The sequence below is a fragment of the Schistocerca piceifrons genome, chromosome 8 (genome assembly GCF_021461385.2).
Source record: "Schistocerca piceifrons isolate TAMUIC-IGC-003096 chromosome 8, iqSchPice1.1, whole genome shotgun sequence".
NCBI lineage: Eukaryota > Metazoa > Arthropoda > Insecta > Orthoptera > Acrididae > Schistocerca > Schistocerca piceifrons.
The window spans coordinates 344127172-344145865 of record NC_060145.1 but is presented as its reverse complement, the minus strand read 5'-3'; the positions used below and the strand labels follow the sequence as shown (position 1 = coordinate 344145865).

At 39.3% G+C, this 18694-nt stretch overlaps 1 protein-coding gene across 3 annotated transcripts in view; it reads right to left on the bottom strand.

The window, feature by feature from the left end:
* The window catches only part of LOC124711958 (mucin-19-like), a 534229-nt gene that overhangs the window by 53073 nt on the left and 462462 nt on the right, over positions 1–18694 (bottom strand). For all 3 annotated transcript variants that reach the window (XM_047242230.1, XM_047242231.1, XM_047242232.1), the window contains 2 exons: positions 7936–8055; positions 1910–2686 (listed from right to left, as the gene is read on the bottom strand). In XM_047242230.1, coding sequence (XP_047098186.1) covers positions 1910–2686; positions 7936–8055 — 897 coding nt within the window. The remainder of the gene's footprint in view (positions 1–1909; positions 2687–7935; positions 8056–18694) is intronic.

The window sequence follows — 18694 nt, the reverse complement described above, 5'->3', positions numbered from 1 at the left end:
TGTTGGTTATTACCCATGTGTCATAACCATTATTTTACAACAAGTATTGTGGTTTTTCATTCGAGAAATATACGAGTACATAGTGTACAAACCGTCAGTTACTACCACAATTTTCTTCTTCACATCGTCCGTACTTTCTAACATATAACCTACTTCTGAAGAGCCAGAATATACTATAAAAAATAAAATGTCTATAAAATGCCACACTGTAGAATGTACTTGCAGTGAGAAAGTCCCAATTCCTGAAATCCATCACCTATGGCCTAGTCCTGGGCCCATGGATAAACCATGAAAATCCACTGCATTACGCCACACAGACCCGGCTTGCAGGCATATCGGTGAGACTAGATCCAATGGGCAGGGCCTGCACATTAGTGGGAACCAAATAGCTTCAGATCGTTAGGCCCAACACGTTACAGATACCCACATATAAGGCCTGCGGTTTCCGACAGTCGTGGAAATCTACTCGTGTGGCCAGCTATTCACGAGCCACAGACAGCACGTTGATGAAATGAGACCACAGTGATCAATCCATGCAACAGGTTACTTGCTCAAATACTCTGAGAATCAATAACTAGGACAGGTAGCAACTCGCTGTAAAGATGATTGCTAAGCCACACACAGACATGCACAAAAGACAATTACACTCTCTCAACTAAATTTTCAGTCATAGCTTTTGTCAGGAAACGAGAGTACACACACCCTCACACAATCACTTAGACAACTCATGTGCACATGACTGCCGTCTCTGGTCACTGTGTCTAAGTCTCTGAAATTCAGATCCAAACAAACCTCTCCACATGATTGCTGCCTCTCGTCAGCAGCTGGCTGGGCCTAGCAGCAAGAAGTGGTGGCAGCACTGACTGCAAGTTGAGGCGAGTTGTAGGAAGGAGAGAAGTAGTAGTAACAAGAGAGTAGGGAAGCAGCACATGTACTCAGCTGCACCCAGCCAGCAACGATGCACGACACCTCAGTAAACAAACTATTTCATCTAACGAGACAAAAAAGTGATTTTCCAGCTCCAGCTCCTACTTGTATCCACATAGATTTATGCGAATTACAGGAATCAGTCTTCACTGCCAAATCATGCAGGAGGAGTTTGTTGGACCTCACGCTCTCTTTTCACAATGAAAAGTGGCAAATCATACCAATCTCCCCCCCCCCCCCCCCCCCCCACACACACACACACACACACCACGATATTGTAGGTAATCATAACACTCCTATTCAACAGGGTATGTCTTCCAACAGACACTTCTTGACATTATTTCTTTTTTGCCATCAGAGGTTATTTTGATTACAAATCAACACTTCAACTTAGATGCACTGTCTTAGTTAACAACAGGCATCTAATATGTCGTACTGTTAATAACATTTCTTAAGACAAATTGTGTAGCCTTTCTAAAAACACAGAGAGAGAGAGAGAGAGAGAGAGACTCTTGCTTGCTCCCAGTACAGTGAACAGACTCAGAAAGAATGACAGTAACCTTCCTTACTTTCTGAAACATTTGCAAAAGGTAGGAGAGGTGGGCAGCACATAACATCAGAACGAAGTATGGGGAGAACCTTCTTTTCGTATGCACACATTACATGGGTTATGATTCCTGAGAGTACCTACTGACCACTGCATATCTCTCTCTCTCTCTCTCTCTCTCTCTCTCTCTCTCTCTCTCTCTCTCTGTGTGTGTGTGTGTGTGTGTGTGTGTGTGTGTGTGTGTGTGTGTGTGTGTGTGTGTATTTAGCATAATCAATGTTTCATTTCCAATTAATTGGGTAACAACAAAATATACATTATTTGTGTGTTACAAATGCTATCTAAGTAGTAGTCTGACAAAGCCATTTACGTGTATTCTAAATGAAAATAACCAGAAAAGTGCTAAGTAAAAACTATAAAAGCATCAATGCAGACCTGTAACAGTCCCAGTGGAAGCGTGACGGTGGTGTCAACTTCAGAGTCACGATTCGATATACTTTTCCCCCCAACTTCCAATGTGGCGTGGCTGGTAAAATTTGGCACACGAGGCGCCGTCTCTGATCTTTGCACAACCTCCAGCTCTGTGCCAATTTCACAGTCCGAACCACCAGCCACCCCAATATCTCGTCGGTCTGAGATTGTTGAAGTAGGAATAGGGCGTCCACCATCCGAAGCACCACACACACTATCACTGACAGCAGTACTGTCAGTATCACTCGAGGAGTGGCAGACAGGCAGGCTAGCGATGGCACCCGGCCCGCCCCCGCACCTGGCAGGGGCGGTGGCCGCTGCCGCCAAGTCTTCAACTGGTGCAGATGCAGGATCTCTCCGCCGCCTTCGGCTGTCCTCAAGGAGACAGTCACCACCAACGTTCACATTGCTGGGGAGCGAACCCCCCTCACGCTGACGTGCACTCACACTGGTAGCCCTCTGCTCCTTCTGGCGGGCGCCCCGCCTCCGCCCTGCAGGTCCGTGCCCACCGAAGCCCGTCGTGTCGAACTCTGAACTGGCAGCGTGGACTAGGTTCTGAAGGGAGCCGCCTCTTGTCTGACGCTCAGAAACAGCAGTGACATCTCGACGTGAGGGAATACCTCTCCGGCGATTTCCACTGTAGCAACGTGAACTGGCAACACTGGCAGTTCCGGAAGTAACACTGGTACAGCCACTGCGGCGAGAGTCACTCTCGTCTGCCTCTACTTCCTGTAGAAGCTCCTGTAGTCAACATTAAAATTGTGTGTAAATAAATGAAATATTCAGACACACACACACACACACACACACACACACACACACTGAAAAATCAAGCTTGCACTGTGTGGACAAATAGCTAAAGATACCTTCCTTACCAAACCATTTAAAATATCAACCTCTCTACAACAAATTAAGACCACCCTGTTATCTACCTTTAACAAACTGTAACTCAGAAATTTCACATTTCAAAGAAAGGATGATTGAAAAGGGGAGCAAGCCATCATCCAATCATCTCACTTCTCTAAACAGAATGAGAAGGGAAACACTTTCAAGACATTAGATTAATCTAACAGTTAAGTGAACAACTTGACAAAACTTAACAGGAGATGAGGTCAAAGAAAGGTTTTTCAACAGGTTAGACAACATGAAATGCAGCCACAACAAACATGCAACAAATAAGCACCTCTTGCATTCACAAGGTCATATTTTCTATTAGCCACCTCTTAGCTTTAAACCTCACAGTGAGCTACGAGGAAGTTTCTTAAACATTCTTGAATAAATGTGAGTCGGCTGCAATTTATTCGTCTCATCACCATCAATTCTATGAAGAAATACTATCACTGCTCGAGCATGGCACCGAATTCCCAAGACTGAGGTGTATAAACATAACACTGCTCTATAGCCCAAGGTTAATTCAGTACATTTAATTATTCAGATGTTTTGAGTTCTCCTTAGTAGCTCCAAAAGCTAGTAAAATTTTCGACGATCTTCCTGGTCTTGTTCATGTAATCCATATCCGTGGTGTGGCTTTTCCCTGCAGGGAACAGTTATTGTTTGATGAGATCAAAGTCTTAGTCTGATGTTTAAAGACATGAGTAATCTTGCTCTCATCCCTCTCCCTTGTATTTAATGAGATACAGGCATTAAATGAGCAATTTAGGGACTGAATTTCAAAAGCACATTCTATAAAACAATTTGTTTTTGTTTTATGTTAATGGAATGAAGCTGATTATCTTTGTAATCCTATAGTAAAATGTCCCAGAGAGAGAGAGAGAGAGAGAGAGAGAGAGAGAGAGAGAGAGAGCTATCAGTTACATGGGCACCCATGGTCTATGAAGAAAAATTGTTTTAAACTAAACTGTTGTGTTTCCCTAGTTTTGTCTCTCTCTACTGCTTAACACTTTGAGTGTGCAGCAAGGTCAGTAGGTCACCAATTCCACTCTTCATGTCCACAATTTTGCAATATTACAACATAAGACTCTGGCAAAGACACATATCATTTATTATAACAAGATCACAGTCTAAGGTCACTGTACAGTAGGAGAGTTTGGCATATAAGAAACTGTAACTAAGGGAACTTAACTGACCTCTCCAAATTTAGTGAAGAGCACTGAAGCAACCACAAATACATGTTTAATTAAATTTTGCGCACTAAGAACTAAAGGCACAATAGAACACTTCAGTAATTACAAAATTAGATAATCCCATCAACAGTATTTACATCTAATGATGATATGAATGTGAACGGAATTAGATAGCTGAAATACTGAAAACTGTGATAATGTGCATCTACTCTTTCATTTTTCATGGGCAAGTAACATTTTCATTCATGGGATGCACGTTCCTGTAAAGTAAGTAAGAATATCTAAGACTACAAAATTTATCCACAAACACCAGTTAATAGAAAAAAAATAAAGTACAGAAGACATTAAATTATATATAACGTCAGTAGACACACACTGAAATACATGCACTATAGCATTTGAGTAACTTAACCAAATCTCATTCCCTTCTCCCCCCCCCCCCCTTTTTACAAAACCATGGAATGATTAGTTGTGGAAAAACTAATCTGCGTATTTTTATTCTTTGTATTTAATATTCTACTAAATTTCACCTTTTACAATAAATAGAGGGCACTAAACAGAGTACTCTGAGATAAGGGAAAAACGGCAGGAAAGGGGCATTTCCAGCAGCATGGTGCTTATAATGAATTAAGCACGTGTATGTAAACTTTACATGTTTCTTAACAATTGCTTGTCCAGCAATATCTTGAAAAATGAGCAATTGTCTTCTCACTTACACTTTTGGTTAAAAATCACTGGGAGCAGTAACTACAATGAAGAACTTAGATCTAACCATCCAGAGCAAGCTAAATTGAAAGGACTACACAAAAGCTGATGCCAGGCTGAGATTCACTGAGAGAATCTTAAGGGAACATAACCAGTCCACAAATGAAGTGGTTGACAAAACTTGTTCAAAGACTGTACATTCCATGAAAGGAGGATATAAGATCAACATCAAAGCAAAATAAAGGTAATGGAATGCTGTATGATTAAATTGGGCAACACTGGATAATTCAATTAGCAAACGACACCCTGAAAGCACAACCTACTTGTGTACCAAGTAACTGACGATGGCCAAAGTAATGATGATATAAAATGTAGACTGGCAAGGCAAGAAAAGCGTTTCTGAAGAAGAGAAATTTGTTACCAGATACAAACTAGTGTGATAGGAAGCCTTTTTCTTGAGGTATGTGTCTCGGATGTAGCTTTGACGGGAAGAGAAACTTGGGTGATTATATTGTTCAGACAAGGAGAGAATTGAAGCTTTTGAAATGTGGTGCCACAGAATAATGCTGAAGATTCGATGGGTACATTGCATAACTAATGAGGCAGTACAGAATAGAACTGTGAAGAAAAGAAATGTGTGGCACAATTTGACTAAAGTAAGGGATTTGTTAATCGAACATTTTCTGAGGCAGCAATGAATTGCCAATTTAGTACCAGAGTAAAGCGTGATGGGTAAAAATGATGGAGGAAGACCAAGGGATGACCACAGCAACCCAATTCCATAGGATGTCAGTTCTAGAGGCCGTTCAGAGATAAAGATTCTTGTATAGGATAGAGTAGTATGGAGAACTGTGTAAACCAGTCCTGAAGATGACGACGACGACAACAACATCCAGGAAAAGTGAAGTAAGCTATTACTTCCAACACACACGTCAGCGTGGTGCTGGTAGACGACTGCAGAAAAATTTTAACTCCGTAGGAGGATTTAGCAATGATCAGTCTTACCATGAACCACTGCAAATGGATCAGGGAAGGGAAAGTTCATAGTGTCTGTCATACCCTCCAATACCATCTTCTAGGTGGCTTTCGAAGAATATATGCAGATGTGGAGTTTACTATTTTTTACATTTTGTGAGAAATTCTCTCAGATCGAGCATTATTCACTACAAAAATTTGAAGACATATAAAGATGCAACAATATTAAGTGACTGGAAGTCCAACAAATTTACAGAAAACGTTTCGCGTAAACCATGACCCTAATATAAAGAACCTCACAAGAAAGTGAGTTGTTCAAACCATACAAGGTTCATAAGAATCTGACAACCTATTGTACACTAAGCTGAATTTCAGGAGTTTTTGATCACATAGAAAAATATTAATCAATGAACAACCATCATCCTTCATGCAAAATTAACATTTCCAGCAGCAATTAGACAACCTATCTGTAACAATGCTTGCGAGCAATGTAGTGAAATTATTTTTAACCAAGAGTTCTGTAAACAGTTTAAACAGCACAGTGCCACATTCCCTACAATTTATATCAACCATCAACAAAGCCTCTCAGCTGTTAAGTTTTTTTTCAACTCGAGCAGAACACATACCCAAACTGATGAAATCAGTGTGCCATTTTCATCACAGATCATCAGAAATGGTCACCCTCATGGACTGGAATCTTACTGATGGCTTATTTGCTGCCTTTCCATTTAAATTTTACACATTACTTTGAGATCTGCTACAACAGTGGTGGTTTTTCAAAATGACTGCATGATGCCATACAAATGTTAATATCTGTTAGTATCTGAACAACACACCTCAGTGTTTAATTGCCAAAAGAGATACTGTCCTACACTTACAACATCAGAGGAAATAATAGAATCTGTGCATAAACTCTCAAAAAGTCGTGTAGGTCAATGAAGTTTGTTTCTAACCACTACTTCCTTATCTCTAGGTATTGTATTGTGATTCTCTATGATTTCTAGTTTTGACCTTAGAAGTTTGGGACACTATTTATGACCAAATCAAAATTTATATTTCTTGCAAAGTGCTTGGAGGTGTGGACTACAAATATTTTATGGGCTCTGAATTACACAAATTAACGAGTCATCCTGGACAAAAGGTTACTTGGTTTCACCTCCAGTGATGAACCATTTTGCTGCAGAGTATGAACAAGTGCTAACAATGTCTGTTAATCAAACTGGGCAACTAAAAATATAATTTAATGTTATCACCAAACTTAGCATTGAATAAAGATCTCTATCCAATTACACAGTGTTTTATCAGTTAAATTTCCAATGCTGGAAGCTAGGAGACATGGAACTACTCCATCTAAGAAGCTCTAACAGTAATGCTGTTTTCACGATGTAGTTGTTTTTACATTTATTATGAAAAATAATAAGTGCTTTTGAACCCACAAGAGGTGAATGAATTCATTAAAATATGTTTGGATAGAAAATTTGTACAGAGTATGCCACAGTTCCTTTTCCGCACAGCGTGATAAATTTAGATCTAGTTGAAAGTGGAAGCAATCATCAGAACCATGAAACACAAAAGCAAGATGCCTATCTTCAGACAATCTGTACTGGCAATATCCAAGGTGAATGGAAAAACAATTATGTGGAGGGATGAGAGATGGAGTGTGGGGTGGAGAATTTCCAACACACTTAATAATGCTAGAGACATGAACCAACACACTGCCACTTAAAACGAGTGGAAGTTCACCAAAGGTCTTGTTAATACGATACCTTTAATGACACTCCTTCCAACTACCACTGACATTAACTTATAAACCAAAATCAACAACTTGCAAAAGATACAATTCAGAAGAAACAATGTAAAAAAGGGGAGAGAGAATGAATGAAGTTTTAATATGCCCCTGTTATCAAAAATTGATGCACATAAACGAACCACAACATCCGTAAAATTAAGGATAGCTTTGGGATGTGCAAGCTGGATTTTCTTACACAAATTTGTAAAGTTTATACCTAGAAACAAAACTAAGACGTCACATGGAATCAACATACAATTAACACAAAAAAACCACTGCAGGCTGAAACTATTCCATCTGTTACTTAACAGATAAATACCATGTCACTATTACCCTACTGTGGGCCTATGTTAGTATCTCATTAAATCAAATAAATGGTACGATTTTCACTTATTCTTGACAAAGAGTAATCAGTAAAATACAGCACCCACACTCACCCTGAACAAATCACTTTTTCCTTCACGATCTTTTGGACACTTGTATGTAATCGCTTCATCCAACAGAGCTTTCAGCTGACCATCATCCAAGTTAGACACATTAGGGTTCTTCTCTTCAACCTGAAACATGTTTGTCATTAACTGTGCGAGAGAGAGAGAGAGAGAGAGAGAGAGAGAGAGAGAGAGAGAGAGAGAGACCCAAGACTGTGTACAATACTTCTCAGAACTAGTTAGGCAAGCTAGTTTAAAGATCAGCTAAAGACAAGAAGTTAATCTTTTAAATTAATGTAAAACCTACTTTGTTAAACAAGCACCACAATAGCTGACTTCTCACACATACTGCAGGGGTCGATAATTTGGTAGAAGTCTAGTACTTCGCAAATCATAGCAGTAATACTATACAAAATATGAACATCACTTCTCTTTAAAATACACACATATTTTAAAATACACACACATATTTTGTTTCTTTTATGCGGGTGCCTCCCCTATGAGTGGTGAAGGTAAGTGAATTTACAGTTTCCACTCTTAAGCCATGCAAGTCGCTGCTAGGATGCCTTTTGTTTGTGATCTTACAGCCTAATCCCAGCTGTCACCATATAAATCATATTCTTTGAACATACTCTATGACTGCTCCAGCAATACAATAATTTTTGTCAAATGTGCATGCTGATTGACAATCTACATTTGGGGTTAATTTAATGTCTTGCTGAAATCCAGGAATTGCTAAATTAAGTATAGCTGGTTGCTATAACATATTTGGCTTTTTCAGCCTAGTTTCAGCACTGGAATAGTTTATATCTGTACACAATCTTTATTAAGGGCTGTTAAGCTAATTACAATCTTGTTTTGAAGCATGGTGTACTTAACTTCTTGTATGCATTTTCAATTAGTAGTTTGGATATTTCATTCCTGAAATACTGTATCGCAAAGCATAAAATGAAAGAGAGAGTGCCTAAGGAACAAATCTACTAGACCTTTGCTGAAGCAAGCATGAGGTGGTGACAACTATCATCCTCTTTCCGATCTAATCTCAGCAATGGGCACACAGACAATCAATTTCCTTAAATCAAGTGTCCTACTTTTTACTCCTCCAGTGACTTTCTGGGTTCTGAGTCAATTAAAACAAGTCACTTTTCAGCTTAATCACCGAATCTGCTATTGCTATTACCCAATTTACACCACAATAATTATTAAGAAAAACACGATACTTCAATCTGTTGCATGCAGAAGTACTTTGACAATATACGCAATAAACTGACATAGCAGCAGAGATTGAAAGACAAGACACAAGACAATTCACATCTAAGAAAGAAAATGTCAGGTTACCTCCAGTAATCTGTATGCACTCGACACAAACCCAGAATACACTTTTCAGATTTCTAATTTAAAAAAATTTTGTCTTCTACTTCACAACCGAAGTGAAATTTTTCTTAATTCGATCTGTTGTTTCACTAATTAGTGGGACTAAATAGATGGTACAACTAGTTCATTTACACTATTAATTTTACAAAAAATTTTCTTCCCACTAAAGTCACAAGTATATTCCACATATGCGCAAATATCTTTAGAATATTTTTACCCTTAAAAACTTACTTCACGTTACACATGATCCAATAAATTAATATAATGGAGCAACGCTTTTAAGAAGTAGCTCAGTTATAAAACTACTACTAATTCCACTGTGAAATTATGATTAGTAGCTAACATCAATTTCCGACGAAACCATGGTATATTATTTAATGCGATTACAAAAATCCAATAGTAACTCAATAGTTTTCACCCCGAACACGTTTACATCGTCCCTAATCTATAATACAAACTCCACGTGCAAACATCCGATGAGAGCCGCGCAATGATACCTTCATGCTTCTTACCCAAGAACAAACTAATTTAGATTTACAAATTAGAACTGCATTAAATGTGCTTCGGCAAATACCAGAAACAAAAATTTACCGAAAATATGGAATTAGAATATCTGACCACACATGCGATTCAACTACCGTACAATGCACGACTTCACAAATGAAACATGGACATTCATGGTCATTTCTAGCTATTTGGAAAGTTTCTCACTTCTAAACAATCTCCTCCTCCCATTTTCCCCAAAACTCGCCCCAAAACTTAAGTTTCCGTTAGACAAAAAAATTCTCCGTCTACCTTCTGAATGTGATTTTAAGTCCTGGAAGCAGTTCTCTGAATATAACACGGATTAGAAATGGTTTCATTACATATTAAAAAACGATTGAACTTAACTATTTCTATTACCTCTATTGCCGGTGACGTAATTTAGGCCGTTCGCTGTCCAACTGGTATGTCATCAGTTGCTGAGGGTGGAGTTTCTGACGTCACAACTTTTTTTATAAAACCCTGATTTACATTTACTTCACTTCGTGGCCACACAACTGCAATAACGAATACGATACACTGAGATAATAACTGGAATACGAAACCTCACTTAGATTCCACAAGTAGGACTGAAACGAGATACAGCAAAACACTGCGTCACTGCGGTTTTAGCTCTTCAAATACACTGCGTATAATGCTTATAAAATCACCAATTGCATCGGAACACTGTTGTCTGTTACCAAAATCTTGCTAATGTGTGTTTAGATAGCAGTGTCGAGCTTATATGGCACCGCAATTATTGCACAATTGCGACCACGCTCGTCTTAGGTCCAGTCACAAGGTGGCCGCCATATCTAAGCGATAGTTCCTGTATCGACCGGCAACAGCGCCACGCGTTGTGCGAAGAGATCGCAAGTCAGCTATGGGGAATGGAACTATCGATTTCAGTTTACCAAAGGATAGTACTGTACTTTGGTTTCTAAATATCGGTACAAATAACTAAATATTTTCAAGCCAGTTGCATAATTCCGAACTTGCAGTAATATATCTAAAGAGAGACTCAACCTCTGTTAACAGAAAAATACAAGCTAAAATTCTCAGCAGAAGTAAGCTGGTAAATGCCGATGTCTTAGCTAATCTTTCAAATGGGAAAGTGCTGGCCGAACACTTGCTTGTCAGCATGATACATGGCAGAGAGAGAGAGAGAGAGAGAGAACGAACTTACATACTGACGGACATTCTAGGGATTTCATTTCGAAAGCACATCTGTCTGCATTTGAAAATTTGAAAGTGTCTTGCCTGTAGCCTCATATTTTACTTTCTTGTATGGATTCGTTATTCTTTTAGAGGGAATTATGAACCTCCAAGAAAAATATTCCATGGGCGATGGGTCAATATTTACTCACCAGCAATTAGAGAAAATTTTTATTAATGCTGCATAGTACGAACGAAACTTAATACACCGACGACTGATCTGTTCACAATTCTCAATATACACCTCATAAAGTGGCGCGTGCCATATTCACCATGAAAAGGCACTGGGACAAGAAGTGTTTCAAATAATAAGTGAAATGTCCTTTCATCTTACGTCTTCTGAATCACCTGTTCCATTATTAACCCTCGAACGGCAACGCAGGTGCAAATATGTTACCAGCTTTTTTAAATGCTCATTGTTGTCGCAGTAATGGAGATGCTTTAACAATGATTTCTGCGAAGTTCATAACTTTCTAGTTCATAGCAGTGTCTGCCTATAAGAAGTGCATCAGTGGTCCAGATTTGCAGAGCGTCACCTGTCGTTTAAGTAGTTTTTATATTATGTCTAGTTTTCCTTGAACATCTGTTTTGTGGCTCTTTTTAATAATTATTTATTGTATAAAATTTAATTCTATATTAGGATGCACCAAATATTAACTATTTCGTAAAGAGGAGTTATATTGTTCCATAAACTAAACATCACATGAGTTAAATTCTCGGTAAATTTCTTGCATAATTTGAAAATTAATATCACTCTACAATACATTTCCTCTTCATGGCTCAGGGTCTAACAAACGAGGAAATAGAAGAACTTCTTTCCACAACTAATGAAGATCTTTCTGATATTTGTCTGTAGTCCTCATAACGCTGCCAACTTTTAACTGTAGCCAAATCGAAGGACTCAAATGTATTATTATTATTTATTTAACATGATAATCACTGATAACACTGCGAATCAAGGCATTTCTGCGAGCCTTTACTTTCTTTGCTAGTTATATTTTGAAGTTATACTTCTCTTTTGACTTCACAGCTTTAACAAGTTCTTTCCTGTTGTCGGATTTTTACAATTTTACCACATTTCACACGGTAGTTAAAATTCGCTAGTAGTTGGCTTTAACCATTTCCACTTTCAGACTGGTTCTTTCGATGCCCCAGGAACACACCACACAAAATCCACTCTACAAACACATTGGACAGTGGCACTGCTAGCACAACTTTCAGCAAATTATATACTTTGCATCTCTTAAAAAATATCACCAATTTGTTTGAAATGTTTTGAGTCTAATAAGTCATTAATGAATGGCAAGGAGTCATTTGGTAAATATGTTCGTCACCGCTAGACATTCCAGAATCCTAGTATCGACTCGCTGAGCATCTGGCAAATTTTGCTTGTTCATATTGCGGACTTGTTTGCAGTTCTTGTAATCTACATCTACATCCATACTCCGCAAGCCACCTGACGGTGTGCGGCGGAGGGTACTTTGAGTACCTCTATCGGTTCTCCCTTCTATACCAGCCTCGTATTGTTCGTGGAAAGAAAGACTGTCTGTATGCCTCTGTGTGGGCTCTAATCTCTCTGGTTTTATCCTCATGGTCTCTTCGCGAGATATACGTAGGACGGAGCAATATCCTGCTTGACTCTTCGGTGAAGGTATGTTCTCACAAATTCAACAAAAGCCCGTACTGAGCTACTGAGCGTCTCTCCTGCAGTCTTCCACTGGAATTTATCTATCATCTCCGTAACGCTTTCGCGATTACTAAATGATCCTGTAACGAAGCGCGCTGCTCTCCGTTGGATCTTCTCTATCTCTTCTATCAACCCTATCTGGTACGGATCCCACACTGCTGAGCAGTATTCAAGCAGTGGGCGAACAAGCGTACTGTAACCTACTTCCTTTGTTTTCGGATTGCATTTCCTTAGGATTCTTCCAATGAATCTCAGTCTGGCATCTGATTTACCGACGATCAGCTTTATATGATCATTCTATTTTAAATCACTCCTAATGCGTACTCCCAGATAATTTATGGAATTAACTGCTTCCAGTTGCTGACCTGCTATATTGAGCTAAATGATAAGGGATCTTTCTTTCTATGTATTCGCAGCACATTACACTTGTCTACATTGAGATTCAATTGCCATTCCCTGCACCATGCGTCAATTCGCTGCAGATCCTCCCGCATTTCATTACAATTTTCCATTGTTACAACCTCTCGATATATCACAGCATCATCCGCAAAAAGCCTCAGTGAACTTCCGATGTCATCCACAAGATGAATCCGAAGAAATTCTTTCTATGTCGATTAATAATTTCTGTTATCTGTATAGAATCACTTTCGACGTGTTTTATGGTTTTATTATGCATAACATTGTGGATAAAATAAATGTAACTCTTTGGGAGTGTTACTTCATCGTCCACTCCACTGTCGTTTTCCATGAGCTACCACTGTCAAAATATGTTTACCAGTATTTCTTCACCCTGGCTTAGAAATTAGGACTTCTACAATAGTCAGTTCTGGAGCAATCGCCTACAGTAAAAAAAAGAAGAGTCAAAATGCGAGTAGGAACATGACAGTAGTGTTGAGTACTCTGACTGCAGGAACTAAAAAATAAAAAAGTTCCCGCTCCCAAAAAAAAAAAGAGCTGACACTCATAACAAATATCCTTAATTTATTTACACAAAATTGTCAAAGTTACTACACCCCTAGCGAATATGTAGCAATTGTTGAAAAGCTAGAACCATTTGGAAGCAGATGCAGTTTCACATCTTACATTCCAAGTAAACCTGCACAATATGGCATGAAAATGTATGCTCTACGTGATGCTAAAACTTTTCTTGCAACTTAGTTTGCTGTGGGCCTTAATGCCTATCAATCAGCCCACTGATGGCGTAAACAGATTGGCAGATGCAATTTCAGGGTCAAACAGAAATCTCACTACCAATAATTGGTACACTGATTCAAGCAGAAATCTGACAACTGATAATTGGTACACTGATTACTCACTAGCATTATCTCTTCTACAGAAGGGCGTCACTACTATTGGTACACTGCGTAAGAATAAAAGGTAAGTGCTTAAACAGTTTATACAACTGAAGTATCATGCAGTTGCTTCTAATATTATTGGCTTTCAAAAAGCCATTACTCTTGTCTTGCATGTTCCTAAAAAGAGCAAGTCTATGTCGGTAGGTTTCAACGAAGCATGACGAAGGGACTGTGGGTGAAAAGACAGGGAAGCCTACGTTAATTTTAGACTATATGACGCGAGGGGGAATACACCCAATTGACCAGTTATGTGGCACACACTGTGTTTCCCGAGAGACAAGGAGATCGCCATTGGCTCTTTTTAAGCATTACTGAACATAGCAGCAATACATGCCTCAATAATTCACAAAGCCAATCACCAGAATGAACCAGCCAGTACCAGAACATTTTTGAAGAATTTGGCTCGTCAAATGATGAAACCACATCTAGTTACTGTACCAACTAATGTGTCACCGCCACTAGATGTCAATGCACTTTTCAGAAGATTAAAGCTGCAAGACCAACGACAAGGAACTTCGATCGCAAGGAACAGACAATGACGTTCAATTTGTGAAGAGTTACGCAGAAATTTACACTTTCAAAATGGAGCCCCTGTCATTGTTTCTTGTGTGCAGATCACTCAAACACCACAAAATTGTGAAGAGGGAATCAAATATCACAATTCTGAATTAAATCACTGTATGTGACAAAATGTGTACCAAGTAAATGACATTGCTCTGTTATGTTTATGGATTAGATGGTTTTCTCGCTTACAGACATAATGGAAATTATAATAATTCTGTCTGCATTGTTAGTAAATACTATGTATGGCCTTTAGCTACATTTTCGGCTTTATTGTGGTTTTAAATTTACTTAAATGTGTGTAAAGATTATTGTGCAATCCCAAAATAATGTTACATTTCTTTTATTTATGGGCCTAAAATCATTTATGTACTAATTCAAACATTATTAAATGCTATATGTCTACCTTTATATACAAACTATGTTTACAATTACTTTCGCTTTGTAGCTATACCGTAGGTTTCCAACTCTAGAAACGCAGTGGTAGCAAATCTGCACCGTGCTGCTGCGCGGAAAGTTGAAATTAGTCGAATGCGAGCAAGATGGAAATATCCAACTGGCTACTTTGAGTGGTAATATAAATGTTCATCGTTTTTTCAATGTCTTTTCTGTCATGTTCACTATTTACCACAGAAACTGACAAGGATTAAATGTGACAATAATGGAGAAACCTTAAAACACTAGTAGTTCAGTGCTCAATTTCGACGGGTTTCGGACAACGGAGTACAAATCTCGAAACTGGTTCAATAATGACGGTGGCAACTTCTAGTATCACCACCACCACCTCCTATTCAATTTGAGGAAATATTATTTCTGAAAAACTTTTTATGTTCGTGCACAAATCATCCCAACGAGGCAAAATTTCCGTTTACGGCTTTCCAAATGTGGGCTAATCTGATGTTCCGCAGATACAGAACTTCATCCTTTCCGTGACACTGCCCTTGTACATACGGCAAATAGCCGTTAGCTACTGTACTCTATGAGATTTTCACTTTATAGCATCATAACTTTATTCCCGATGAAACAAATAGGAAAGTAACCAAGTATTATATTACGTTATATGTCCCGTGAATAACAGTATGAATTGTTTTCACCCAACAGTCGTTAAATAACAGGCATTAAATAAAACATTGTTCAATTTTCATGTTACTTAAATATTCCGACGGTTGGTAGTGATTTGATCGTTGACGCCAAGTTTATACTCTTCAATTTGGAGGCAGGGTTTGCTCACAAGCGCGATGGGCTGCCCAGACGATACAATCCCACGTAAAACTAATATCGTGATTTTTCATAACGCGAAAGATCAATCATACAGACAAACTGCTGCTACGAGGGCCTTTTAGAATCTATATTCTAAAGGAGCAACCAAAGACGTTAACTAGATGAATCTAATACGAAATATAAAAAAGGATCGTCCACTCAGTGCACTCACATTAAAAAGCGAGCTTCTAAACGACACGGGAAACAACGTACATCCTCAGACGATCCGTACAGCATTGAGAGATGCTGGTTACACTGGAAGAGTGGCTACGAAAGATCCGTACGTGAATGAACAAAATCGAAATAAGGATCTCGACTTTGCTAAAGAGTTTATGAAGAATGAAGAAACATGGTAGAACGACATCATTCTTATAGAAAACTAAATTAAATATTTTTGGGTCGAATGGACGGTTGATGGTGTGGCGGAAGGCGAAAGAAGCACTAAGTGACCAATGTTAATGCCGACTGTAAAGCATGCAGGTGGCAGTGGTCTTGTCTGTGGCCGTATCCATGTAGAGCGAACGAATTAGTGTTCACCGATAGTATTATGGTCAAAAATGTCTATCTGGATATATGAAAAACAGTTCACGCCAAAGTGTTAAAAGTTTTAGCAGGACAATGACCCGAAAGAAAGCCTACATTGTGCGCAAATATTTGTTGTATAACTGCTCGAAAGTTTTACAACCACAACATCATTCACCAGAACTCAACCCTATTGACAGGGTGTGGGGAGAACTAGAGTTATATATTAGAAGAAGAAAAAAACATCAATATCTTCCAAAGAAACTTATAGAAGCATGGGACGGTCTATGTAATGACTACTTAAAAAAGATCACTAGCAGTATGCTGCAGAATTTGTTGGTGGTGGTGATGTTGATTTGAGGTGAGGGACGCTTGACATCTTGGTCATCAGCACCCTGACCTGCAGCTTTTGGAAGAGGTGGTGCAACAACTCGCTGCCCGACAAGATATTGAAACATTTTTTGCACAAAACTTGCCTTGAAATAATTGGTTCTGAAACGTATTCAAATATTAAAAGTGAAAACTGGACCGATTATTTAATTGTATTATTAAGGATCTTTCGTGAGTTATGTTGACAAAGTTTATGCTGATATTTACAAGGGACATAACTTAATGTAATAATTGTTTATGAGTTTTGTTTGTTTTGGTAAGGATAAAGTCACGATACCGCAAAATAAAAATCTCAGTGTCCGAATATTAACGTTACTCACTTTTACGTACATAGGCGTTTAAAAAAAATTCCTCTCGCCGTCAGTCTGCGCATAATTTGTATTCCGTATGGAAAATAGTGGTTGACAGAAAGGTGAAATCAATGCAATACCAACGCATTTTCCATAACGGTGCCCAGAGCGAGGAGTGCCCGGGGCTTACTTTGTGCCCAACCTTTAAAAATCTAAAAAAAAAAAAGTAAAATTCGTTGATCTTTGTTCGTTCTTTTTAAGGAGCGTCTATGGTGCAAGTAGGGTCCAGAACCTGAAATTATCATTTAGCACACTCTTAGCAATATCAAGGCACTTTCAATGTTGGTTACAAAACGAGTGTGGGTATGGCGAGTGGTCGGAGAACATCATCTGATAGCGCAGGAGTGCCAGTAGTAAAATTCGGAAGAGGTGGTGTTATGGTGTGGTCGTGTTTTTCATGGAAGGGGCTTGCACCCGTTGTTGTTTTGCGTAGCACTATCACAGCACAGGCCTGCATTGATGTTTTACACAGCTTCTTGCTTCCCACTGATGAAGAGCAATTCGGGGATGGCGATTGCATCTTTCAACGCGATCGAGCACCTGTTCAAAATGCACGGCCTGTGGCGGAGTGGTTACACGACACAAATGTCCCAGTGAAGGACTGGCCTGCACAGTCCTGACCTGAATCATATATAACTATAGAACACCTTTGGGATGTTTTGGAATGCCGACTTCGTGCCAGGCCTCATCGACCGACATCGAGACCTCTCCTCAGTGCAGCACTCCGTGAAGAATGGGCTGCCATTCCCCAAGAAGCCTTCCAGCACCTGACTGAACGTATGCATGCGAGAGTGGAAGCTGTCATCAAGGCTAAGGGTGGGCCAAAACCATACTGAATTCCAGCATCAGCGATGGAGGGCGCCATGAACTTTCAACTCATTTTCATCCAGGTGCCCGGACACTTTTGATCACATAGTGTATATAAATAATTTGGTAGACAGGGCGGGCAGCAATCTGTGGTTGTTTGCTGATGACTGTGTGCTGTACGGGAAGTTGAGCGACTGTAGGACGACATGACTTACACGATATTTCTACTTGGTGTGATGAATGGCAGCTGGCTTTAATGTAGAAAAGTTGAAGTTAATGTGGAAGAGTAGGAAAAACAAAGAGGCATTGGCTGCTTGACACTAGCGTCGTTCAAATATCTCAGCGTAATACTGCGAGGTGATATGAAACGAAACGAGCATGTGAGGACTGTGTTTGGGAAGGCGAAATGGTCGACTTCGGTTTATTGGCAGAACTTTGGGAAAGTGTGGTTCATCTGTACAGAAGAACGAATGTAGGACGCTAATGCGACCTATGCTTGAGTAGTGATCGCATATTTGGGATCCGCACCAGGTCGGATTCAAGGAAGGTATAACTAAGATGTTTCGTGAACTCAACTGGGAATCCCTGTAGGGAAGGCGACATTCTTTTCGAGGAAAATTTACAGGACCGACATTTGAAGCTGACCGCAGAACGATTCTATTACCTCCCAACATATATTGCACGTTAAGGACCACGAAGATACGTTGCGAGAAATAGCGCTCATA